Raw genomic sequence first — 26,615 nt, 5'->3', positions numbered from 1 at the left:
TCTTTTCCTCCCGGGCTTCCTATCCGTACCCCATATAGATGCATGTACTTATGGTACCTGGCTTATTTAGCATCGTGGATGAGTCTTCTCGTCTCTGCAAGTGTGGCATCGCCTGACTCCAACTTCCACGACTGCGCCTCAAAGGTGGCTGTCTGATAGGCCAAGAACGGCCCCCCGACTTTCCACGGCGGATCTCTTCGCAAGGGCCTGAGGAATCAAGTGATGAGTTCTCGACTGGGATAGAGCGGGTGCCTTTTCCCTATTACAAACTATCTATTGCTTCGCACCAAGATAAACCCGGCAAATCCTCCACCAGTGCTCCACCAATTCAGCGGCATCGCCGGCGGAGTCATTAACAAATATCAGATTACTGACACGGTAGCCTCGGGAATTTCTCACAAAGTGCTTCGGAACGAGTTAGGGACCCCCAATAGTCAGGCAGCAATATGCATACCGGCATCACTTAAAATCGTGGTATCGATCATCGTCTACATCATTGCTTACCTGTCCCGAGTTGAATTACGTACACTTCTCCGACGGTCCATGTAGCGTACCAATCCCGTATCCCGTCTCCGAATGCAAGGGAATTGACGGAAGCGCCCGCCTGTTACTATTGTGGACTCTCCCTTAGCTCGGCCCTCTGCGAGATGATCAGCGTCGAGACAGCCTTGCAACCAGTGCAACAGTGTTTGAGCCGTATTCTTGAGGGTTATATCTGTATCCGGTTAGGTCGGATTCCTATATGCTCCATCGCGGGGCTCTGCCTAATTGCTGCGAGATGTCAGCCTCAACAGCTTCACTTAGAGCTATACAGTATTAGCCGATAGCTAAAGGCGGATATCGTCGCGTCAGATATCTTATAGTTCTACCGATATGCAAGAGCCTAGAAGCCAGCGATGTCAACGCCCGGGTAAGCACCCCAGTGTTGCTCACCTACATAGTCTTCTCACCGTTACCCCAATCGGTCGATCGTGCTGATATGTAAAAGCAACCTTGATGAAGCTTACCGTTCCTCCCGGGATTCATCAGCTGGGCTAGGGTATGACGATTCATGACTCCACCGCATCTACAATAATCTAAACTCTAGTCTTACCCCCTAGATTAGTACCTACCGTCAACCAGACTAGATTAGCAAAATTGCCCTATTCCATGTACCTCTATCGCCCATTCTCTAATGGGTAGTCTCGTGGATCAGGTACTAGTTGCAAAATCAAGGCTAACTACCCGGCAGCATTACCTCACCTACATATTCTCATGACCGGTATAGACGCCGGTTTCCGTCAAAAGAGTCATCTTCAATCCAAGCAGCCAGTGGGTCCGCTGGCGTGCTGAACCTAACTGGCCAGCAAGTCAGCAACAACTATATCTTACGATGACATATTACCAATTATTGACTAAATTACATTCTTCCGAACTCCACCCTATTCTAGAGCTATCTATTATGAAAATACCTGTCAATAGGAAAGGAAGCTCCATCTCGGCGGCCTCAAGAGCTTGACTTCGAGCGCCTACCGTGATTTCTTGGCATTGCAAAGTAAGACGGCCTATATACTCTTTTTTAAGAGTATGATGTAACGTAAGTTGTTTGGTTACGATTTCATACTATACTTGACAGGGCGATTCGTGCCATGGCTCTTTGTGTTCAAATGTTTATCTCTATTTTACTAAGCCTCCTTCGCGAAGAATCCTATAAAACAGGGCGAGGGGGCGGGATTCAATTCCCCTTGAAATACGCAGCAGGTAGCAGATTCTAAATGTATGATGGTGTAGTATTTTCAGTACGGACACAGTGTTTCTTTATTCGTACGTCTCATTCGCCATATAATGGAGGGTGAACCAGCCTCGTATAATACTGCTTTGTCGTTGGTGATAGACCGACAAGTCAGCCTTGCCAGGAGTAGCCTCTCCCGAGCCTCAGTGCCGACCAGGAGCGGCCTCTTATTTCAGCCGTAGCCCGAAAGAACACGGAGCCGAACGGCAAATTTGGCGTTTCGGGCGACGCACAGCGGATCTGAGCCTCTCGGTGTTGGTATACAGTTCTTGTGCGCCCCCATCTCGCAGACGTAGGGCTCTGTAATATACCTAAACGCAGCCCTACGAATCCCACGTTTTCGCGTCTGTGGCGTTAACATGTATTACCTGAGAGCACAGCACCATGCAAGTTAAAGATGCTGTGCCGATATGTGCATTCTGCATTCTGCATTCCGCATTCCGCATTGCAGCAGCCTGTTCTACCGGGGCGGCAAATGGCGTTTATCAAAGGAAGGATATTGGTGGGAATGGCGAAAGAATAGACCGAGAGGGCGTTTCCCCCTCATGTCCGACCGTGGCAAAGTTGAAGACATACCACCACGTACGGTATTGCTTGCGAATTGCCGAGGTAGGATTGAGGTCGACTGATGAGTATTATCTTAAATCGTCTCACTGCGTCAATTTAACACAGCCGATAATTATACCTGTTGAATCGCCTCGTAGCAAGCCATCTTGGAAATCCGTTACCGAATATGTATCTGCTAGAAGCTGGCAGCGTTGCAACAGGTCGTACGAGAAACCATTTAGAGGTATTATGGAGGCCTTTGTGTCTTCTTAACATAGCACACGATAGGCGTCTAAGGGGATCAAATACTATTAACGACATGGCCGTTCTGTACATTGCTACTCAATACGTATCGAGTATGCCTAGTCGTATAATCGTGAATATTATGTTTTTTTTTACCGATAGAGATACATATCCATTCGGTGTAATCTTTAAGTGTTGCATTCGAAAGTCTCAAATGTGGAAGTGAGTAGGTTAACTACCACCTAGGTACCTGATCTACTCCTTTCCTTGATTCCATTTTCGCTAGCCCCAATGACCCGTGTAACTAGATATAGACAAGTATATCGGGGAAAGGGGGGACGGAAGGAGTCACGAATACATATAGGTACCTTATAGATAATATTACTCCTATAGACCAGGAGAAATAGCCTACTTCGGAGGATTATAAATATGGGCTATACCCGAGTCCGACGACGCAGCCGGGGCCGCCCGGTTCCCGGCCTCGATTACCCTCCCCCTATCGCCCCCCCTATACAATTCCGCGCGGAACGTACATCTTAGCTGAGACGTGCAGGACGGCTAATAAGTTGGGGCCTACTTAAAGGAGGCCGCTCGCGATACCGAGTCCCGGGTCGCACGGGTAAGCATGTAGGTAATGTAATACATACATACCTACCTAGGTACATATAGAGCAGCAGCAGCAGCAGCAGCAAAAAAAAAAAAAAAAAGGCCGAGAATTTGTGCGTGCCTGAGTCATTACACATACACTTACACTTACACAGACACGGACACGGACACGCATACACTTGCATACGTGCGCGCATGAGGTAGGTATACACTTACACTTACACTTACACTTACATTACACTTACATTACATTACATTACCCATAAGACTAAATGCCGAAATAATTCCACCGTAGGTTCCGGCCCAGCTGAGTGAGTTTAACGCCTGTCCGGCGGTGACCATCATCTCCGACATATACGCGAATATGAGGTACCTACCTACCTCCTAATGTAACGTGCCCATTCTACCACCTCTTCATACCACCTACATACATACATACATACATACATACATACATACATACATACATACATACATACATACATAGCCCCTCTCCTCCATATGTATGTATACCTAGGTATCCTATGCAGCGAGACCGAGAGTCATCTCTATACATATCTGTAAGATATAGGTACCTACCTTAGGTACACAACCAAATACCCCCCCTCCCATTCCCAACGCCCTCGCCACCGGCCCGTACGTGCATAGGGCTTGTGCGACGGCAGCAACCCTCGGCTCGGCTGCTGACATGGTCTATATCCGCCCTTCCCTTCACGTGGTCGGAATAATTAAAATGGGGGTGGCTGCTTAGGTTAGATACTTGCTATTGCTGCGCAGTCAAGTATCGTCAAGTAGACGGATACCTACCTAGGTACCTCATGTATACGTATAGGTATATATGTATGAGGTATGTATATATATCTTATGTAGGTACCTACTCGTATGCAAGTGGGCGTGCGACGGGATACGATAGGTATGTATGTATTATGTAGGTACTGACTGCATATTCGCTTCGCCATGAGGTGAGATTCTCGAACCAGCGATAACCTTCCTTGCCGATTTCTGCTTCGTCAAAGCCAGTCATATAGTCATATATCCACCAACTGACTGACTGACTGCTAGGTATTACGAGAAAGTTGCTATTCCCAACTTACCTCCTTCGTATTAACTAGGTAGTTGAAGTAACCAAGTCGCTTTCAACGGCGTTAAGAGCGTACGAAACTAAGCCCGCCCGAATTAGCATGCATACACGAAAGTCGAGATGAGTAAGTGTGGGCAAAACCCCCAAGTCGCGAAGAGGCACGGGATTTCAAGATATCAATCGAGGTGGGTTTTGATACGTTTTGATAATGCTAGGTAGCAAGGAGCATAGGTATCGGATATCCTCTCTACCTCGTATCTTCACCTTCACCTTCACCTTCACCTACACCTATCTACCCTTCTCTATCGTCATTTGATTGTTGCTTTCGTCTGCAGCGTCCCCCTTTGTCTGTCTTCTAAACATCCACCGCGAAGCCGCCGTTAGGGAAACTCCAAGTCGAGTTCGCCCCTCTATCTGCATTTTACGGCTTGGACCTTCGTCATTATATAAAGTAGGTAGTATAGTACATGCGTTCAAAGGAAAAAAAAAAAGGAGAGTAAAAAATAATAATGTTCATGTCCCTTAACTCAAGGCTATGCTCCGTCTCCGTTTAACTCATGCACGGCAAGCTAGACTTAAAAGCATTATGTGTAGTTGTATATTCACTCGTCATCGGGATCGAATGCGGTGGGCAAACACGGCGAACATTATCCATGTATATAGTAGCAAGGCGACACCGGAAAGGAACTAATAGTAGCGATGGTAGCTATTTAGCTTCGACATGGTAGGTATACTCGATTTTCGGTATTCGTCGTCTTAAAAAACATGTGCAATACATCACGCCGCCCCCCGAGACAGACGTATAAACATGGAAGCTGATTTGACCCCTCTATGGTGTCAATGGAAATAAATGCCTAATTAATCTCATAAAACGTTGCCAGGACACTCGATGTCAAGCTCCTAATGTGTGAATATTTACTCATTCAAGCTCGTCGACTCATAGCAACATTAGCCCCTGCGGAGGCCAGATCTTGTTTGCCGCTAACAGTTCGGCCGGCCACACGGGGAAGGTTGCTGTTGCCTACTGCTGCAACTGTTCCCGCACTAGCTCTTTTTGTACCGGAAGCAAGCCCGGTGAAAGCAGATGTCCGCCTCGCTGCCCCGCCTGGCTTCAGAGGGCTATTATTCGTTTCTCTGGGTCGTAGGGTTGGTCCGCTCTTACCGGGTCCCGGGGGTTCGGGTAGGGGCCGCGGTGTTGAAATGGTATTATGACGCTTGACCGGGGAGGACTCGCGTGTTCTAGGTACGGGAACAGATGTTTTCTGTCCGGTAATGAACTCGTGACGTATAGCCTCTTCAGGCTTAAGACGGCGGTCCGGGTCCCATCGTAAGCACCGTCCAAGGAAGTCGAGGAATGGTTCGTCATCACATTTGATGGCCTGTTGAAGTGTCTTGGAGGATGGGCGGCGCCTCCTACCTTTTGAAGATACGGTCAAGCGCGGCTTGCCCATCGAATCAAAGAAAAGCTTCTTCCTCGTACTCTTCTCAATGAGATGCTTTTCAGGTGGACCAAATACCTCCATGATGCAAGCAAGCTGTTCTTGCTCATTCTCACCGGGAAAGATAGGAACACCGGTGTACAACTCGGCGAGAATACAGCCCAAACTCCACATGTCAATTGGTAGGCCGTAGGTCATTCCTAGAATAACCTCAGGCGATCGATAGAATCGGGATTGAATGTATGTATAAACCTTTTCGTTCTCAAAACAACTGGAACCAAAATCGATGACCTTGATTTCAGAATGCATAGGATGCCGAAGTAAAATGTTTTCCGGCTTAAGATCGCAATGGATCACCTTGTGCTGCTTAAGGAGGTTGAGAGAGCTCAACATCTGTTTGGTGAATCGTCTGATGAGTTTGAGAGAAAACCCGCGGAAGGCATTGGATTTGATGAATTCGTAGAGATTCATGTCAAGAAGCTCGGTCGAAATGCAGAGATGGCCGCGGAAATAGAAACTGTGAGTGAAGTTGACCATACTATGCCTATTTTGAGGATCCTGAAAGTCGATTAGTAAAATCTACAAGTTAGACGAACAATATTAGTAACTTACCCATTCACGAAGCTTTTGTAGAATATTGACTTCGACAAGAGCTTGCTGATGGAACCTCTTCTTATTGCGGATGATCTTCACCGCAACAAGCACGCCAGTTTTGTGATCGATACATCTCACCACTTGGCCAAAACTGCCCTTTCCGAGAACATCGACAATCTCGTAACGATACGCAAGGTGATCACCCACAACAATCGAGTAGTCTCCGCGCTCGTCATCATAACCAAAGTTCGGAAGTTTCGAGTTCAAATCGCCAATGACTTTACTAGCATTTTGAGTGCCGCAGAAATAGACGTCGTTATAGTCGACAATCTCGCCTCTCTCGTAGATGTTTAGCATGGCTATCCGGATTGCTTCATGAGCACCGACACGCTCCTTCGGCGTTGCCCTCTTGCGGAGAGCATCTAGCGTTCGAGCCGCCATTTCCGTCTCCTTCCTCCTCAAGGCTAACTTCCTCATCTCGTCCTCGGCGACCATATCGTCCTTATCCAACTCTGCGGTATAAGAATCCCGGCGCTTAATTGATGCAGTAGACGGCCTTGGACGGAGTATCTTCTGCATAGATAAATTCCGGGGTTGTGATGAAGCCTCAACCATTGAGTTATTACCCACGTCTTCCTTGGAGCTTGTCCAGGCATCGCTACGACTCTTCTGTGTAAACATGGTATTGAGACTAGACGCAGAGCTCTTCCTGCGTCTGGATTCCAAATACGTTCCCGATGATTTCGTGGTGTGGCTCGGACTAGAAGCCTTCGCCGCGCTTATATTTATGGATGCCGAAATTGGTAATCGTGGAGGTGGCATGCTGTCCTGCCGAGCATGCTTCTCGGAGGCCTTGTCAACAGAACTGGCAGACGCATGATGACTACTCTTCGAATTGCTTCTTTTCCAAGACAAGCTTAATTTCCTCCTCAAATTACTCATCGAAGATGGCGTTGGAGGCTCTTCCGGACTATTCTCAGCAGGAGACTTGTTGCCTGCTTTCGTCGACTTTTGCGCCCGGGGACCAGATGGCTTCTGGGGTAGTCGAGCTTCGACAGTAGTATCAATTGAAATAGGCTGATTTAGATCTCCAACCGTTTTAGATTTCGTCAGTCTACTACCAAATATGTCCTTTTTAGGAGGGGCCGTGGAGAGGAATGGCGAGGCAGAGACTTTGCGAATTTGGTTCTTAGCTAGAGACTCAAGTGGCGATTCAGATAAACTTCCTCCGGTTGGACTATCTACCCGGCTGTGGTGAATAGAACTATTACTCCGCAGAACTGTTTTTTCAGATTCTTTATCCGTACGACCTCTAGAGAAGAATGTGCTCCTCGATGCTGTCATTGGCGTAGTGGGCGTCTTGGGAATCATTCGCGAGAGCGGAGGACTGGATTTACCGTCATCTTCGCCTTGGTCTCGTAGAGCTGTGATCTTTGCTTCGTTTATACTTAATGGACCAAGAGTGAGCGGCGGAAGTCGTAGGGGCTGTAGACTCTTTTTCGACTGACTTATGCCAATCTTCTGTTCAATATCCGGACCTGCAAGTGTCTTCCGCGGGGCATGCTTTCGAGTACCGGTTTTACGTTGGTATTTCTTTATTGGTTCTTGTGATGGAGTACCTGAGGGGGTTCCCGTAGAGGTGCTATGAACGCTACTCGAATCTAACGTATACGTCGATTTTCTTTTCTCGAGGAAAGAGATTTCTGCTGGCGAATCCTTGGGTGACTCGTAAACCTTGGGAATTGCAGGCACAGGAGGTACATCCTCCTCCTCTTCACCTGCGGGAGGGTTATGTGCACTTAGCGTTTTTGGAGCAGGTAATCTCGACGCCGGACCGCCTTGCGGGAAGGTCCGCTGAATAGAACCAGTTGAAGTCCGGTGGGTGTTGAAACTGTTCACCGAGGCAACTGACAATCCCGAGCTATAGGATTTTCTATTAGTAAGCTCCGGGGTCGTCCTTAAGGACGAAGGCGTGGAAGTCTTTCGAGGAATCATGGAAGGTGAGCGTGAGTTAGGGCGAACTTCGATAGGCGGTGGCGGAGCGTTTGTAATTTGTGGTACGTTCTGTGTAGGATGGATCGACATGCGCTTCATCCGTTGTGCATCAGTTGGCGAGATAGTTCTGGCACCTAGACCGGTTACATGAGAACCATGAGTTCCAGGCATTACAGACATTCTCCTTGCAGAATTAGGTGTAGAACCTTTACCAGCTGCTCTTGGCGATCTAGGAAATGCTGCCGAAATACGGCTCTGATCTGGAGCAAGACCATTACCGGTACTAGTACTTCCGGAGATGTTGGCCGATATTCTTGGTGCAGGTTGTACCGAACGAGCCTTCGTAGCTCGTGTGTTTGCATAAGCCCTCGTTCCATCACTAGACTGTCCTGAAATATCAATCGAGGTCCGAGCTGAACCCACCACAACTCTCTCCGATCCATCTGATATTAGGCTTGGCCTTCGTTTCGGCACTCTGGTCCCGAAATCCGACTCGATAACACCAGGTCCAATCGACTTCCTCGGTTGCTTACCAATATTAGTGCTGGAAACCGGAGGATAATGGTTCTGGCGCCTATTTCTCATTGCAGCAGGTGCAGTCGGCGCATCGACGACGCTGGAAGACGCAGACGCAGTCACAGTAGAGCCGCTGCTAACCTGGCGATTTGACGTGCTGGGCCTTCTCAGTATTGAACCAGATCTCCCCGGTCTGGTGGCTGCTGCATTGGGGGTAGGGTTTGGTTGAGCTCCTGCACGGGTCGTTGCGCCATTTAGGCTGGTACCCGAAGACTGCCTGACCATTCTGTCTGAGGACTGCTCGTCGAGAATGGTTCCTTGGCCGGATGGCAAAGGAAAATGTGTCAGTTTAAAATCGTTGGAGGCCGACTCAATGCTGCTCTGGAGATCATCGAAACTGACGGAGGGTAGGAACTCGAAAGAGCTGGCGGTGTTGTCTCCTACGTCGCTTGGAGCCCCATTCCGACCGAAGGAGAAGAGTGAATGATTGTTGGACGATGATGCGTGAAGCATTGGCTCGTTATCGATTCTGTTTATAGGGTTGACGTTCTCCTTGGCCCTGGAAAGAAACAACAGGGTTAGTAACCATTACAGAAACAAACAGCAACGCGGTGTTTCTTTTCCTATTGTAACGTGAGACGCGAGGTAAGTGGGAAAACGCACGATCGAGTCGGGGACTGCGCAGCTGGTCTCGGGCCAGCAGGAGCCTTATGATCCCTAATCATAAGGAGTAACACAGTCAAGTATCGTAACGAGAATTGGTGATCGGAACGGGAGTATAATCGACGAGTTTAACGAAAGTCGCGACAGATAGTATTCGCTATGATCTCTAAGCGGCCAAAGCAAAAGCCGATAGAATCCCCTAACTCGACCCAGATCTGAACCTGGAGGCTCGCGATCAATCTCAGTCCGGCTAAGGACCTGAGGGCGGCAATACTGCTACCGCATTCCGGGATGCAAAAAAAGGCAAGACTAACAAAGTAGACGACAAAGTCGCCCGTGCAAAGAAAAAGAAGAAGAAAAGATACGATGGGCTGGCGTTGCGGTTTGACCGACTGTAACTACTATCGAATAGAATTAGGTTCACGAAAAGGGTCGGTGGATTGTTTTCATTAAGGGAAAGAAAATAAGAGGTCGAACGGGGCTGATCCACAGCGTTTTCCCGTACCGGTCAAGTGAGTTTTTAGTCGCCTCCAAACTATCCTAGGACCTAGGTATTAAAGGTATCAGACCCGTTAGGTAGGTACAATTTAGTACGATTACTACCGTACGGTAAGGTAAGGTAAGGTAAGGTAAAGGTCAGGTAAGGAAGGCACAGTTCCCTCCCGCGGTTCATCAAAGTTGGCTGTCTTGGATGTTCCCTATTAAGGTTGGCCCTGTCAGGGACTGGTCGGGGCCACTGTGCACTGATTAAACACACCTAGATGGGATTCCACTTTTATTAATGATACGTACTCCGTACCTAACACAGGTAGGCAGGTACCGATGCTACTAGTACTGCTTGCTGGCAGACACTTGGCAGGACCGGTCTACGGCACGTCAATAGCGGGATATCCTAGGCATGACACTTGGACACTTGGTACAGACGGAAACCCCTTAATTGCTTTGTTCTCATTTGAACACCACCACCTATTTCATAGTCCTTGTATCAATATATGATATAATTATAACCTCATGCAGATGCACATGTGTGTCAGCCGTATTACAAGCTTACGCATGGCATATATATTTATTTTATTATCACGCTTAAGGAAATGCATCTTCATTTCATATTAAATTTGGTATATGTTCGATCGGTATTCACTGCATTTAATTTGTGAAGAGGCGTTTTTACGTGTTATGCTAAGACTCGTCATTGCATGCGAGAGTCCAGATAAAAGAGATCGAGGGAGGAGAAATAAAAAAGTGGGAATACTAAGGAGACCAGTGTATGTATGTATCGCAAGGAAACGTTGAAGATCGAACAATACGGAGAAGCCCACCAGTATCATAAGCTCGGAGATTTATTTCTTGTCTTCTCATTTGATGAGAGAGATCTGCGGGGGACCTGATAACGGTTGTCTTGGTTATTTTCTTATTCTTTTTTGTTTCTCAGTACGTATTGTCTTGCTATGTCACCAGCCACCGACGGGGCCGTCATTATATCTCCAACAAGCTTCGTCTAATTTTCCTAGGGTTGTTGACCGTATAAAGTCGTCAAAGCAAGATGGTTGCCGGGTGAATGGTGATTGATGATTGATGAGAGAGAGGGAAGGACAATCCTGCTTTGTTCGTCTCCATTAACAGAGTTGAATCCAATTTGGTACGGTGTCCGTGCTTCAAGCTCGGTTTTTAGTAAAGTATCTACTCCCGTGTTTTCATCTCATGCCGCATGTTTCACTTGTCCAGTAATATACGCTAACGCTAACAAGGCACCAGACACTAAACATTTCGGCGTTACCGTGTTACCGTGCTATAGTGTTACCGTGCTACAGTGTTACAGTGTTACAGCGATGCAGACAAGGTGTATAAAATACAATAACGCCCACAACGCTTTCGTCACCAGCAACTCGCGAGATGACATGCAAGATTCGAGAGCACTGAGCAGTATATATTCCGCATCTTATCCGTTAACTGGACCCTCGACTTGAAAGGCACCTTTGTTTATGCAGCTAGCCCTTTACTACCTAGGTATGTACATGTAGGTCTTAGTGGGTGGCCAGCCACTTTTATGTACACCTGCATGAACACGTTCTGTGGGGTTGTTTCCTATCAGCCTATGAAAAACATGCCTAAGGACCCTCCCATTTTCTTCTTTAGATCAGGAACGAAGAAAAAAAGGGACTTGCCATTGCCCAAAGCGGCATTGAGCTGATGGAATTGGCTGCAATGCAAGAAAGGGGTTCAGTAGTTTTAGAGCTCTGATCTCTTTTAAAAGTTTTTTTTTTTTTTTTTTTTTTTTTTTTTTTACAGCCCTAACCGACGCGTTAGATAAGACAAATATTTCTACGCGTTTTCCGCGATTGAATAACCTTGTACCTAGATATTTAATATCGCGATAGATTATCAGGTAAGAGATAATTCTTTGTTATTATTCAAGGTCTACTGCCGTGATCCAAGTCAGACCCAACTTTCATCATCTATTCCGTACAACCTGCCGCCACCCCTTTTCAGCTATCCGCCACCAAATTTAACAAATTTATACATAAAAAGTACCTACCTAAGGAGACAGCAGGGAGCGTCGTAGGCCAGCGCCACATCGCCTTGCAGACCACGTGGAAAATGCATAGAGATTTCAACTTTACTTTGATACACAGCCGTTGATGACGCCTCGGGTATCTACTTACCTAGGTACCTAGTCTAACTTACCTCGTGAGACTGTTCTTACAGAAGGTATTTCGAGGAGCGCGTGTAACGAGAGACTGCGAGAATCTAATATAATTAAGATTGATTAGGAGGTAACTAGCCGCTATGTACAGTTAGCTTATAGCGATATATGATATTTTACTAGCTAGTTATCAGATTTGCGAAACTACCAACTTGAGTTGTCTAAAAGTATTAGATTCCAATGACGAGTCAACTCGTATGCGACAAGTCCTCTAATATAGAATCCATACCTATGACACAGCCCGCATTTCCATAATACGGCGAGCGGGGGAATCTTATCTATGATGATTCTCCCGTCCAAGATCATGCCGGGACTCGCATCGTGCAACAGACTGTCATTGACATCCCCCTTCCAATAACACTACATCGGCTCGACCTCATAATCCTAGAGCGCGATCTTTCTAGTAGTAGGCCATAGGCCTAGCGCAAACAACAAGGTCGCTGCGCCGGGCTCCCGTCGCGAAGTCGTGTTGTATAAGAGTGGAGTGGTTCGGTTTTCGTCCCGGTATCCTGCGTCCCGCGGACTACACACAACATCTTAACCCATCATCATTACCCCCTCCCCTATAAGAACAACCTCCAGATGCCCAGCCAAGCCAACCCCAACGACGTAGCCGCGATACCGAATCTCCGACTGCGCATGCCGAACATCGATTTCCTCGCTATGATCTGCGCGCGGTTCTTCTCGAGTTCTCGCTGGCCGGAAAAGTAGCTATAAGCCGCTAGGCCGATAAACGCACCGCCTCCTATAGTTTGTACATCAGCACATGGGTGTTCCGTGTAGTTGTTTGTTTATTTGTTTATTTGTTTGTCGGGGACACCGTTAGAATGCGCGGACTGACCTACAACTCTGCACGGGAGGCAATCTTCGCCCCGATCCTGTTTCAGTAAGTCTTTGAGGGCCTCGGGCCTGTCGAGAGTACCGACTGACGGCACATTATCCCTACTCATGGCGAAAAGTTAGAGCGTGGCTTTAGCGCGCTGAGGGTAGACAGAAGGAATTATTGTAAAACCTTTGATAATGGCGATCTTTTTTGAAAGTTGCTAAAACGCAGCTGAAGCTGAATTGGTCCGTGCACTTTCAGAGCCCCGCTAAGCTTCCGTCTAGACCGACTTGCCCGAGTACCCGAGTATGTACATAATCACTTCCGGAGCCGTAAAATCGGGGACATGACGGCTTTTCATCAAAATATTGGTATAAACCGAGGGCCCCCTTGTGAGGGGAACCATAAGAGCCCAACTTTTAGCAAGGCTCAAGTTCTTCCGAATTTTACTTGTTATAGTTTATCTCAGTTCTCAGACCTGAATTCGTTGAAGCGGGTTGCGCCCGCTTGCGCCACGAAACGCATGGCCCGTGTGTTTGTATCTGTGGGGCATGTGTGTAAGTTTCAACGAATTCAGTGATATTTTTTTGGGGGGGTTGTACGGGTTGTGATTGGTTGGGGGGGTGGTGTGGCTGGGGGGGTACAACCCCACGAACCAAAAAAATTCGAAACTCTGGTCTGAGGTCACCTGAGATAAGTTATAGTTAGGTATTTAAGTATATATTTATGTTTAAATTAAAAAACGGGTTAATATATTACGTTGTTATTTAAAATTATAATTTTATAATATTATAATTGTAATGTTATAATGTTATAATATTATAATTATAAAAAGTAATAAAGATTTAATTATTAAAACGTTATTTTTAATTTTATATATATTATATTTAATTAAATTTATCGAATTTTTTAACCTTATAAATTATTTTGTAAAAATAATTGTTTTAATGTTATTTATAAAAGTAAAACGGCGTATGTTTAAATAAAATAAATGGTTAGTTTATAATAATAATAAATAAGTAAATATTAACAATTAAAAATAACGTATTATATAATATAAAAACATATTTAATAAGTTTTATTTCGTTAATTTTAAGCTTTGTTTCATTATTTTTTTATTAATGTATTTTAATATATGTTAAAAATAAAATTAATTATAATAATAAAAGTTAAAAAAGTTAAAAAAAAGCAATTACTTATGTGTATAAAAGCGATTAAACGTTTAAATTATGTAAAAATTAATAATAATTAAATATAATTAACTGTTATTGTTATAAAATTACTTTTTAATAAAGTTGTTTTTTATTAAAGTAAAGTAATTATTTTACAAATAAATAATATATTAAGGTTTTATTAATTTTAATTTTTTAAATTTACGGATGTTATAAAAAAAGTTGTAAAATGACGTATCCCGGGGAATTTTTTTTAAAATTTATTTTATTATTTTGTACGGTTTAGTCCTTTAGTTAAGATTTGGATTTTTTAAGTGTATAACTTTTTATTTGGATAAAAGTTAAATATTATTAATTGTTATTTAAGTAAAGTTATTATTGTAATAATAAAATTAAATATAATAATAATAAAAAATAATGATGGAAGATAATAATGAAAGATAATAAAAAATAATAATAAAAAATGATTTAAAAAAATTAAAAAAAGTAAGAAAAAAGTAAAGATTTATATAATAACCGGGGCAAATAATATTAAAATATATAAATTAATGATATTATTATTAAAAGATAAATAATTATTATAAAAAAATAACAATTGTTATAAAAAAATAACAATTTTTTTCCGGTATTAATTTATTATAAAAAATAATTAACGTAATTTTTTAATATAATAAAAATAACGTAATTAAAAACTTACGTAAATTTTTTAAGTAATATTAATAAATTAAGTAATAATTTATATATTTGTTGTATAATTTTAAATATAATTTTATTATGTTAAAATCTTTTTTAAATATATTGTAATAAATTTATTAAATGTAAAAATTAATAAAATTAAAAAAATTACTACGTTATATTAAACATATTAAAATTATATGTTTTTTACATTATATAATGTAACTTGACATTTAAACAAAATTATGTTATTAATAACGTTATTGTTATATTTAAAGTTAATTTTTTTAAATTTTATAATATGTAAATTTATTATAACGTTATTGTTTTAACCGTTATTATTAACGGTAATAAAAGATTGTAAAAAAAAAAAGGTAAATTTATTGTTAAAATTATTAAATTGTTAATATTTTTGACCGATATATTTATTATTATCTTTATTATATACGTAATTATATAAGTTAAAATTTATAATTTAATTGTTAAAAAAATAATATTAATAAGTATTATTATTAATTATTTCATTATTTTTATTATTTTTGTCGTTTTTATCGTTTTTATCGTTTTTATTATATATGTTATTATATAAATTAAAATTTATAATTTAATTGTTAATAAAATAATATTAACAGGTATTATTATTAATTATGTCATTGTTTTCATTATTTTTATTATTTTTATTATATATGTTATTATATAAGTTAAAATCTATAATTTAATTGTTAATAAAATAATAATAACGGTTTTTATTATTTCGAAATAAAGATTGTTTTTTTAAAAGTAAGTTTAAGTTTAATAAATTGGTATAAAAAAACAAAAATAAAAGAATTTAATTTAAAAATATATCTTTAATTTAAATTTAAAGATATATTATATTTTTTATAAAAAATAAAAGTTTATATAAACCTTTTCCGGCTTTGTAAATTATAATAATATTTACATAAAAAATAAATTAAATAAAATAAATAAACAAATATTTTTAATAAATTTTATATAAATTTTAACATTTAAAATTATAATATTATTTTTTTATTTTTTTAAAAATAATACAAGTTAATTTTAATATATGGTTAACTAAATAATATTTATTTTTATGTTTTTTAAAAAGTAAAATAATTTTTATATTTTTATTTTATAAATAATAAATGTTTTTACGGAACGTTATTAAATTTTCTATATTATCGATTTTTATAAAATTAATATATAATCTTATTATATTTATTTAATACTACCGGTTTATAAAATTGGGAATTATATAAATACGTTTTAAAATAATATAAAAATTGGTAATTTAATAGGTTTAATTATAGGTTAATATTATTTGTTAATTATTATTATTTAATTTTATAATATAAATTAATTAAAATATGGTTATTTTTTGTTAAAAAAAAGGTAAATTATTGTAAAAAAATATTTAATAATTAAAAGTTAATATAAATAAGTAATATATTGTAATTAATTAATTACAAAAATAAAAATAAAAATGTATTATTTTATTATTATTTATATTATTATAAAAGTAATAAACCGAGTTGGTAAAAATATTATTATTAAAACGGGTAATGGTTTTTTATTTGTTAAGTTTTTTTAAACGTAATAAATAAACGTAGTTAAGTTTTTTACCGTTAAATTATTTATTAATTTTTTTTTGGTTTTTTATTTTAAAAAGTTAAATATTATTAATTATAATATAATAAATATAAATAATTAAATTGTAATTAAAGTTTTTATTAAAATAAATAAATTATAATAACGGATTATTTTTGTTTTTATAATTAAAATATTTAATAATAAAGGTATATTAAAAGTTAATAAAGTTAAAGGAAAAAGTTATATGTGGTAATTTAAAGTGTATATTTATTATAAAGTTAATATATTATAAGTTATTACGGTAAAGAAAAAAGTTATAAAAGATGTAAAAAATAATGTGGTATTAAAATAAAGTTATAAGTTTAAATTAATATATTAAAATAATAACGTATTAAATATATAATAATTAATTAAAATAAAGTATTAATTTTAATTAAATTAAAGTAAATTATATTATAAGTATTAAATAAAATTAAATTTATAATAAATTAAATTTATTATAAATAAAAATCTTTTTTTATTTTTTTAACGTTTTATTTTTTACCTTTTTTTTTTTTGTAAATAGTTGTTTTTATGTTAAAAGTTTAATTTTGGCGTTTTTGTTTAAATAAAAATAATTTGGGATTTTGTTTAAACGGAAATAAATTAAAAAGTGTATTATTTTTTATATTATTATTGTTTATATTAAACCTTTTTTTAAAGTTAGTTATAAATAACGGTTTATGTGTAAGCGTTGGTAAAAATGTTAAAACGGTTAATTTAAATAATTTCGTTTAATTTAAGGAATTGTTAGCTGTAAAAGTAGCTTTTATAGTTTATTTTAGTACTTTTATTTGCGCGGGGATTTGTTTTTTAACCAATTATATTAATTTTTATTATAAAAGAGTTTATTTGTTTAATTGTAAAAAAATGGCCTTTGTTTTTAAAATAATTGTGTTTAATATAATTGTAAAGCGGAATCTTTTTTTAATAATTACGATATAAATCGGGTATTTATTTAATGGTATATTTTATTTATAATTTGTTTTTATAATTAAAAAGCTTTTTAATTTTTTGATAATTTAATTAACGTAATAAATGTATTTATTATTTTAAAAGTTTAATTTATTATTTTTTAAAACTTATTTATATTTTTTATAAACTGATTTGTTAAATAAAAAAAAAATGTAAAAATTATATGTTTATATATGTAAAAGCCTTATTCTTATAATTTTAATTGCGGGGTTAAAATAAAATTAAAGTTTGATAAAAACTTTATGATTTTTTAACTTTTCCATTATATTATTGGTTAGTGTTAAAATAGTTGGGTTAAAGATATTTTATTTTTTATTTAAAAAAAAATAATTAATTTAATTTGTTTGTTAAATATGTTTTTCTGGGTTAATTATTGTTAAATTTTTTAACTTTTTGTTTTAAGTTAATTTTTTATAAAATATATATATAGTTTTTAAAAAATGGCTTAATATTTATATTTAAATGTTATTTAACGATGTTATTAATAATATTTATTAAATGTTATTATTATTAAAAAAATTTTTAATTTTAATTTGGTATTTTTATAAGTATAATGTTTTGTAAATTAAAATATTAATATTTTATTTAAAATTAAATTTATTATTAAATAAATAAACGTATGTAATTATTATTATTTATATTATTTTAATATAATTAAAAATGTTAAAATTTATATTGTTAATAATTAATATAATTATATTATTTGGTAAAGTTATTATTATAAAAATAAGTTAAAATTTTCTAAATTTTATTATTTATTATAATAAATAATTAAACTTTTTTAAAAGTAAAACTGTTGACGCGCAAGCTATTTTTAATTTAAAACCCGCGAAATAACAGGTAATTTATCTTTTTTTTTGTAAAATGGACAGGAATGATATAGTAATTCTTTTTACGTATTATTATGTTAAATAATGAAATATATAAAAACGTATTATATAACAAAATATGTAAAAATATGTTGTTTAATAAAATATTGTTTAAATTATTTATATAAAATTCTTGTTAAAAATAATATTAAAAGTAAAAAAATTTCCAATTTATATATGTAATAATATGGTATTATAATTTTTTTATTTATTAGTTTTTTTTTATATTAATGTTTATTATTTATATTATTTTGTTTAATTATTATTATAGGTATGGTTATTATAAATATAGTTGTTATAAACGTAATTATTGTAAATATAATAATTAATAAAATAAGTTATTTTTTTTTATATAAAATTATTAATAAATTAATTTTTTATGTTATAAAATTTTTTAATATTTTACCATATAATGGAAAATAATTTTAAATGTTTTTTTATTTTTAATATATTAAATATGGTTAATAATTATTTTAATGTAAGTTTTTAATTGTTTTAGCCGTTTAATTTTAATTATGCGGGCGGTAATGTTAAATTAAACGATATATTAAACGATATGTTAAAAAATATGTTAAATAATGTAATTTTTATTAAATTGTTACGGTATAAATAACATATTAACTTATACGGCGTGTATGTTATTTATTTTGTTTTTATTACCAAATTTAAAAATATTAAATTTAAAAATATCAAATTTAAAAACTATAAAAACGTATTTATTTAATAAGTTTAATTGTTATTAAATAATGTTTAAAAGTATTTTTTTAATTACGTTAAAAATAAAGGTAAAATTGTGTTTAATAAATATATGTTTATAGTTAAAAATTTGGAAAAAGTAAAACAATTGCGATACGATGTTTTTACGTAATTTAACTTTTAAAGTATATTTTTAACATAGTAAAGTTTTGTTTTATTACAATAAAGTCTTGTTTTACCTTAATAAAGTTCCGTTTTATTTTAACAAAATTTTGCTTTATTTTAATTTTGTTTTTATCTTGTTTATATTTTGTAATTTTATATTTATAATGTTTAAAATATTTAACCTTTAAAGTTTTATATGCTTTTAATATAACAAGGTTATATTTTTTTACAATTTCTTTTTTATATTATTTAAAATGTTTAATATAATATTTTTTATAATTATTTAACATAGTAAAGTTATACTTTTCTGTAATTTTTTTTTATATTATTTAATTATTATAATTTATTTAATTTTATATTTTTATTAATATGTTTTTAATAATATAAGTTAATAATATATGTTTGTTTTTATTAAAAGAAATATTAAACAATATTTTTTCGCTTTTTATTTTTTATTTTATTAATTATATTTAATTAAATAAAGTTAATATTTTTTAAATATAAATTTTATTAAATATTATTTAATTTTTTACCTTTTATAATATTTTATATTTATAAGTTAATGTTTATTTTTTATGGTTATTATTAAATAATGCTTTATTTTATTTTTTTGTTTATAATGTTATAAACGTATAAATTAATAATATTAACATTAATATATAGCAAATCTTTTTTATATAAGTTAATATTATGTTATATTTTCCGGAATATATTTTTTAAAACGTTACGGTTAATAGTTTTTAATATGTAAAAGTAAATAATTTATTAACGTATTTTATTTAAACATTTATAAATTAACTATAATAAAGGTAATATTATGTTTAACTATAAAATATTTATATTTAAAATAATAATATTAAGATTTATATTATTGTTTTTGAAAATGTAATGGATAAGATTAATTTGGATTTTAAGTATAAAAAAACTAAATTAAAAACGCATTTTTTTCTTTGTTTTATTAATAATTGTTATAAAGTAATTTATATATTTAATTTTTGGAATAAAATATAAAAGTTAATTGTTTTACCATTAAATTAATGTTATTTATATTTTATTTAATGTTCCGAAAGTTATATCGAAATTATATTATTAAATATTTTTTTTGATTGTTTTATTTAAGTTATTTATAAATTTTTTAAAAAATGTTATAATGTTAAGGTTAAAAATTTTAATAATATATTATATTATTATAATTGTTATAATTATTTCTTTTATAATTTAAAATTTGTTTAAATATGTAATAAATATTTTATTAATATTTAAAAAAGGAATTTATTGGTAAATTATTGATTTATTATAATATATATATTATATGTTTACTTTTTCTTTTTTTATTTTAAAAAATTACGCTTTTTTAAAAAGTGGTTTTTAACAGTTAATTACGCGTTTGGTATAATTACAAAATTTATATTAAATTTTTTTTTTAATAAATGGGTTAATAACGTTTATTAAAAAATTACCGGATATATTACCGTTTTCGTTAATAATATGTTTTACGTTACCGAATTTTTACTTTAAAACGTATTAAACGTTTTTAAAAACGTGCACGTTATTTAATATAATTTTAAAAAATTTAAAAAAGTAAATTTAATCTTTTTTTTTAACTTTTGTAAAATTGTAATAATAAACGCGTTATTATGGTTAAAAAGTAATAATTATTTTTATTATGATATATTTTTAAACAATAATTTCTGGGATATGTGGTAAAATAAAAAAAAGATTTTATTTTTTAATATTATTTTAAATATAACCCATGTAATAAATGTAAAAGCAAAATTGGTTAATAAAGTAATTTACGTTTTTGCATTAAATAACAAAAACTTAACTTATAAGAATATAAATAAACTATTACGCGCCGTAATATCCAAATGTTTAAACGGTATTAACAAAGTTAAAACCGAGGAAAGTAATTAAAATAAAGTTTAAATAAAAGTTTTTTAAAAGGTAAAAGGTATTTTATTTGCAAATAATGTAAAAGATAACAGTAAATGTGATATTTATGATAAAACTGTTGCCATAATTAAAAAGGGAAATAAAAACGATATTTTATTAACGATAATTTTTTTTAAGTTTTTTGATTTAATAGGTAAAATAACAAATAACGTAAAAAAAACGCGTTTTATTTAAAAATCCTTTAAAATAAAATTTAACAGTAATTAAACCAATTATAAAAATATTATAAAAAAAATTTACAATAATTAATTATATTTTAAAGTAAAATTAAATTTATAATTTTTAAACTTTTATAATCTCGATTTTTTTGCGTTAATATTTATTTAAATCTTTTTGTATGGTTTAAACGGTTTATTAACTAAAAATGCCAAGGAAATAAAAGAATTTAAAGTTTATAAAAAAAAAAATTTTAACTTTTAAACGTAAGTTTTACCGTGTTATAATTAATTTTTTATATTGTTTTTAATTAATTATTTTATTGTAAGTAAATTGCGATTAAATTGTAATAATATGGTATTTTAACTGTTACTTATCCCGTATTTTTTTTTTTAATGTTTAACCGGATTTTTAAAAATAATAGTTTTTATATTAATACGGTTTAAGTAAAAAAGTTGTCTTTTGTTTAAATCCGGAATATTTGCGAATTTATAATTAAAAAATAGTTAATAAAAGTTAATAATTAATTATGTGATTATAAAAGAATTAAGAATTTTAAGGTTAAAAGGTTATTAAAAAAAATTTCGGTATTTAACCGGTAATAATTATTTTTTAACGAAAAGAAAATTTAAACACGTAATAAAATTAAGAGTTTTGTTATAAAACATGGAGCTTTTTTTATTTGGTTTATTATTAATCTAAACAATATGTTTTCTTTTGTTTGTATTTAAATAAATTGCGAGTTTCGGAGTAATAAATTTTTAAAAAAGTTTTAACAGCGTATAAATTACCATATTATTAACTTGTTTTACGTATAATATAAAAAAATCAATTAAGACTTTGTTACAGTTATATTATGGTTTTACATTTATATAAAAGTCTTTTTTAAAGAATTAATTTGGACTTTTACAAAGGACGGGGTTTTCGGTTTAATAAATAACTATTTTAGATGTATTAAAACGAATGGTTACGGCGTTTTTTACTTGTACGGGTTTTTTTAATATTATAAAAATATCGGTTGTAAAAATTTGTTTGGTAAATTAATCGATTATGGTATAAAAAAAAAGATTGTAACTTTTATATAATATATTAACGAATATTTTTATAAAGATTTTAACGAAAATATTGTTAAAAAAAAGTTTAAAATGTTAAAAATTATTAAAACGTTTAAGTATTTACGTAATAATTTAATTATTTTAAAAGCGGAGTTTAAAACGGAAGTTTATTTTGTTATTTATATTATTTAAGTTTATAAATGTATTATTATATGTTATAAATATTGCTTTAAAAATAAAAAGTAAAGACTTAAGAAAAACGAGTAATGCCGTTTTGGTTTTTTTTGGAAAGTAATTTTATTCATGTATATAAACAAAAACGGTATTATTTATATTTAACGTTATAATAATAATTGTATAAAATGGAATTTAATTATTATTATAATGTGTTATTATAACCATGACTTTATATAAATATTAATTATAATTTAAATATTGGCTTTGTTTTATTATATTATTAATTATGTAATTAAAGTTAAAAGTTTTATGTATTAAAAACCGGTTATAATTACAAAAATTTTAAAAAAATTAAGAAAAGTTTATTTATTTATAAAAAACGATGATAAGTTTAAAAAAGTAAAAAACTTTATATTTAAAATATTAAATTGCGTTTTTTTTAAACGTAAATTGTTTTTCTTTAAAGTTTATAACCATATTTTAGGTTATAATATATATTATTTTTTAAATGTAAAATGGCGTTAGTTTTATTGTAAAACCTTGTATTTTACCGTATGTTAATAATAATTATATTTAAAGTAATTTGTTACCGAGGTTACCGATAAAAATATAAAGTTTACTGTTAAAAAAAATATGTTATATTTTATTAAAAGTATTAAACTAAGTATAATTAACGTTTACTTATACCAAAGCCTCGTATTTAAAGACTTATGTTTATATGATTATACGTTTATTATTAACATAATACCGCGATTTAAACGTTAAACCAATTGCCACGTAAAATTCGAAAATCTATTAAAAGAATAGCAATTTTATTAACATATTATTGCAAAAAATAATATATTAACGTTGTTATTAACCGGATAATATCTTTTTAATTTTTATAATAAAAATATTTATTACCGGACGGTTATTATTTATTTGGTATTATTTATATTTTGGTAAAAATTTTTGTTAGTTAAATTTAAGATAATTATAAATATTTGGGAAAATTTAATCCGTGTTATTTTAAACCGTATTTGATTTTATAACGATAACTTTTTACTGTTAAAAAAAAGTAAAAAAAATGTTATGTAAAATAAGGAAATTTAAAATGTGTAAATGGATGTTAAAAGAAATAATGTTAATAAAAATATTATTTATAATATAAATGTTAAATTTGACGAAAAGGTAAAAAAAAAAAATAAAAAAATAAAAGAATTTTAATAATTAAATAAGTTTAATGTTTTTATTAATAATATTAATTTTAATATTAAATATTTATTAATAATTGGTATATTAATTTTTAAACTTAATATTATACAATTAACGTAAAACTTTAAAATTAATAATATTATTAAAATAAATAATATGTTTATTATTTTAAAATTAAATTGTTATAAAAGGTTAATAAATAATATTAATTTATTAATTTTAAATTTAATAATAATTATAAATTATATTATTAAAATGGTTAATAAAAATATATAAGTTTAAAAAATTAAATTAAATATTTTTAATATTAGTAAATTGCGTAAAATTTTTAAAGTAAATAAAAAATGTATAATATTACCTATTAGTAATTTGGTAAAAAAAAAAGGTAAAGTTTAAAATAATAAGCTTTTTACGTTATTTGTTAATAATTTAATAAAATAAAAAAGCAAAGTTTAAAATAATAACCCGGTTTTTAAAACGTTTGTAAAAATAACAAAATAATTAATTTATATAATTATAAAATATTATTTTAGTTAAATTTAAGCTAATGCCAATGTTATTTTAACGGAAAAAAAAAAGTTAAATAAAAAATAAGTTATAATGTTAAATATTATTTTTTGTTATTTCGATTGTGTTAATGTTTTCTAAACCGGAGTAAACGAAGTTATTAGTAAAAGTATACTTTAATTATTTTATTATTTTAAAGGTAAAAGTAAAATAAAGAAAAGTATAGTTTTGTGTATTTTAATTAAAGCGTTAAAAGGGAAAGGTTATTGTAAGCAGTTTTAAATAACGGTAATGTTTAAATACGTTACCGTATAAGTTAATAATATTATTGTATATTTTGTTATAAGGCTTTTTAAGGATGGTAAAAAAAACATATCCGGTGTTAAAATTGTTATTTAAAAAAACGTTAATATTTTAATTATTAATAAATATTTTATAATGTTAAAGACGTTATTGTATAAAATTTATAAGTAATTGTAAATAATTTAAAAATAACTTGATGTAAATTTTAATAATATGTTTATTGTTATATTATATAGTAATTTTTATTAATTTGGTTTTATTATCGGTAATTTTTTATTATATTTAAATTGGTTTTTTATGCATGAATATTTTAAAAAAACTGGTAAAAAGTTTATAATAAATAATAAAAAGTAATATATAAGTTATAATTTATGGTTTAAATTTATATTAGTAATTATTTTAGATTAATAAATAAAAACGGTAGATTTTTAATTAATCTTTTTTTTTTATTGTTTAAAAAATAATAAGTAAATAATCGAAAATATTAATTTATTAAATTTTAAATTAATTTAATTAAAGGATATTAAGTTTAATAAAAATATTAAAATTATTTATTTTTTAAATAAAATGTGGCATGTTATAAATTTTTAAGTAATATTTATATTTATTAAAGAAAAAAAGTAAATAATTTAAATTTTTTTATTAAATTATATATTTTAAAAGATAAACCATATTATTACTTTCGAGGTAATATATATAATTATAAATAATTTAAACCTTAAAATGCCGGTTTATTTAACTTTTATAAAAAATATATTTATAAATATTACGGAAAATAATCATTAAAGTTTAAAAATGGTAAATAGTGTTTAATATATTATTAAAAGGTTTTTTTTTAACTTTAAAAGTACCATTTTTCATATAAAAGCTAACATTTTCATTATTATAAAGATTTTTTAAACCATCTTAATATTATCTTAATTAATACATAATATTAAACTATTAAAATTAAATTATAACATTTTATTTATTTTTAAAATAAAAGTGTTAATTATTTAAAAAAGGAAATAATTGTTTAATAAAACTAAATTTATTTTAATGTTTACTTTTATAATTATTAATTATAAATTATAAAATTTAACATTATTAAATGCTTTTTTAAACCTTATAAATTAAAAGTTATTTAAAAAAAACTTTAACTTTATAATTATATATGTTTAATTATTTTATATAATTAACTTTAAAAGTTTATATATTTTATTTTTTATAAATTACAAGTATTAAATAAAACTATAACTTTTATTCCAAATAATAAATGGCATTAATAAATTAATAACCTTAATTTAAATAACTTTTAACTAATATTAAAACGTTTTAAAATTGATTTAATAATATTTAAATATACAAAAAAATAACCGAAAAATGTTTGTAAAAAAATATTTTATAATATAAAAAAATTATAATATATAAAATGATTTATATTTTAAATTTTACTTTACTTTTTTTTTATTTTTAATAAATATTACCGCGTATATTATAATTAATTTAAACAATTATTTAAAAAAAAGTATTAAATTTATTTGTTATTTTTATAATAAATATAATAAAATAATTATATAATTATAATTTTAATAATAATATAATTAACTTAATATATTTTAATTTATACGTTTTTATCTTTTTATAATTATATTTTAATAATTATTTTTTACCAATTATATTTAATAAAAATTTACCGCAATTAAAATATATTTAATAATATTTTTGTTTATACTTTTTTTATTATTTTTAAAAAAACATTAAACGTAAAAAACGTTATTTTTTATTTATTAACTATAATTTAAAATATTTATTATATTTAATCTTTTTTTCCTTTTAATTTTAATATATTTATTATATTTTATTATTTATAATATTTAATTAATTATTATATTTATTTAATTTAAATTTAATATACTTATTAATTTTTAATTAATATATATAAAAACGGTTATTACATTTTTTTTATTTTTAATATTTGGTAAGTTTTTTAACAGCATTATTTTTAATTTTTTTACCTTATTTTTAAATGATTATTTTTTATTTAATATACTTTTTTAACTGTTTATTTCTAAAACCTGGATAGATATTATAATTTAACTATTTTAAATATACTTACTTTAGATTTA

General features: G+C 30.7%; 2 protein-coding genes across 2 annotated transcripts; both read right to left on the bottom strand.

The window, feature by feature from the left end:
* Positions 1 to 4,539: 4,539 nt before the first annotated feature.
* On the bottom strand, positions 4,540 to 10,132 carry F4817DRAFT_341111 (uncharacterized protein). The gene is made up of 3 exons (XM_049303712.1): positions 9,455 to 10,132; positions 6,299 to 9,350; positions 4,540 to 6,244 (listed from the first exon to the last, which is right to left on the bottom strand). The coding sequence occupies exons 1-3, from the start codon at positions 9,514 to 9,516 to the stop codon at positions 5,171 to 5,173; spliced, it is 4,188 nt and encodes a 1,395-aa protein (XP_049158022.1). The 5' UTR covers positions 9,517 to 10,132; the 3' UTR covers positions 4,540 to 5,170.
* A 2,024-nt stretch (positions 10,133 to 12,156) lies between these two features.
* On the bottom strand, positions 12,157 to 13,527 carry F4817DRAFT_341108 (uncharacterized protein). The gene is made up of 2 exons (XM_049303711.1): positions 13,000 to 13,527; positions 12,157 to 12,903 (listed from the first exon to the last, which is right to left on the bottom strand). Exons 1-2 carry the CDS (start codon positions 13,106 to 13,108, stop codon positions 12,722 to 12,724), a joined length of 291 nt encoding a protein of 96 aa, XP_049158021.1. The 5' UTR covers positions 13,109 to 13,527; the 3' UTR covers positions 12,157 to 12,721.
* Positions 13,528 to 26,615: the final 13,088 nt, after the last annotated feature.

The sequence above is a fragment of the Daldinia loculata genome (genome assembly GCF_022478755.1).
Source record: "Daldinia loculata strain CBS 113971 unplaced genomic scaffold F4817scaffold_32, whole genome shotgun sequence".
In the NCBI taxonomy this organism is placed as follows: Eukaryota; Fungi; Ascomycota; class Sordariomycetes; order Xylariales; family Hypoxylaceae; genus Daldinia; species Daldinia loculata.
Note: the sequence above shows the minus strand (reverse complement) of the source record. Positions and strands in the feature narration are given on the sequence as shown.

What these genes read in the sequence shown, in the direction of transcription:
- F4817DRAFT_341111 (XM_049303712.1), bottom strand. Translation starts at nt 9,516, where the DNA reads ATGATTAGGGATCATAAGGCTCCTGCTGGCCCGAGACCAGCTGCGCAG. An exon ending in GCGCAGTCCCCGACTCGATC is followed by an intron (nt 9,351 to 9,454) that starts GTGCGTTTTCCC and finishes GTTTCTTTCCAG; the next exon opens with GGCCAAGGAGAACGTCAACC. An exon ending in TACAAAAGCTTCGTGAATGG is followed by an intron (nt 6,245 to 6,298) that starts GTAAGTTACTAA and finishes ATCGACTTTCAG; the next exon opens with GATCCTCAAAATAGGCATAG.
- F4817DRAFT_341108 (XM_049303711.1), bottom strand. Translation starts at nt 13,108, where the DNA reads ATGAGTAGGGATAATGTGCCGTCAGTCGGTACTCTCGACAGGCCCGAG. An exon ending in CCTCCCGTGCAGAGTTGTAG is followed by an intron (nt 12,904 to 12,999) that starts GTCAGTCCGCGC and finishes TACAAACTATAG; the next exon opens with GAGGCGGTGCGTTTATCGGC.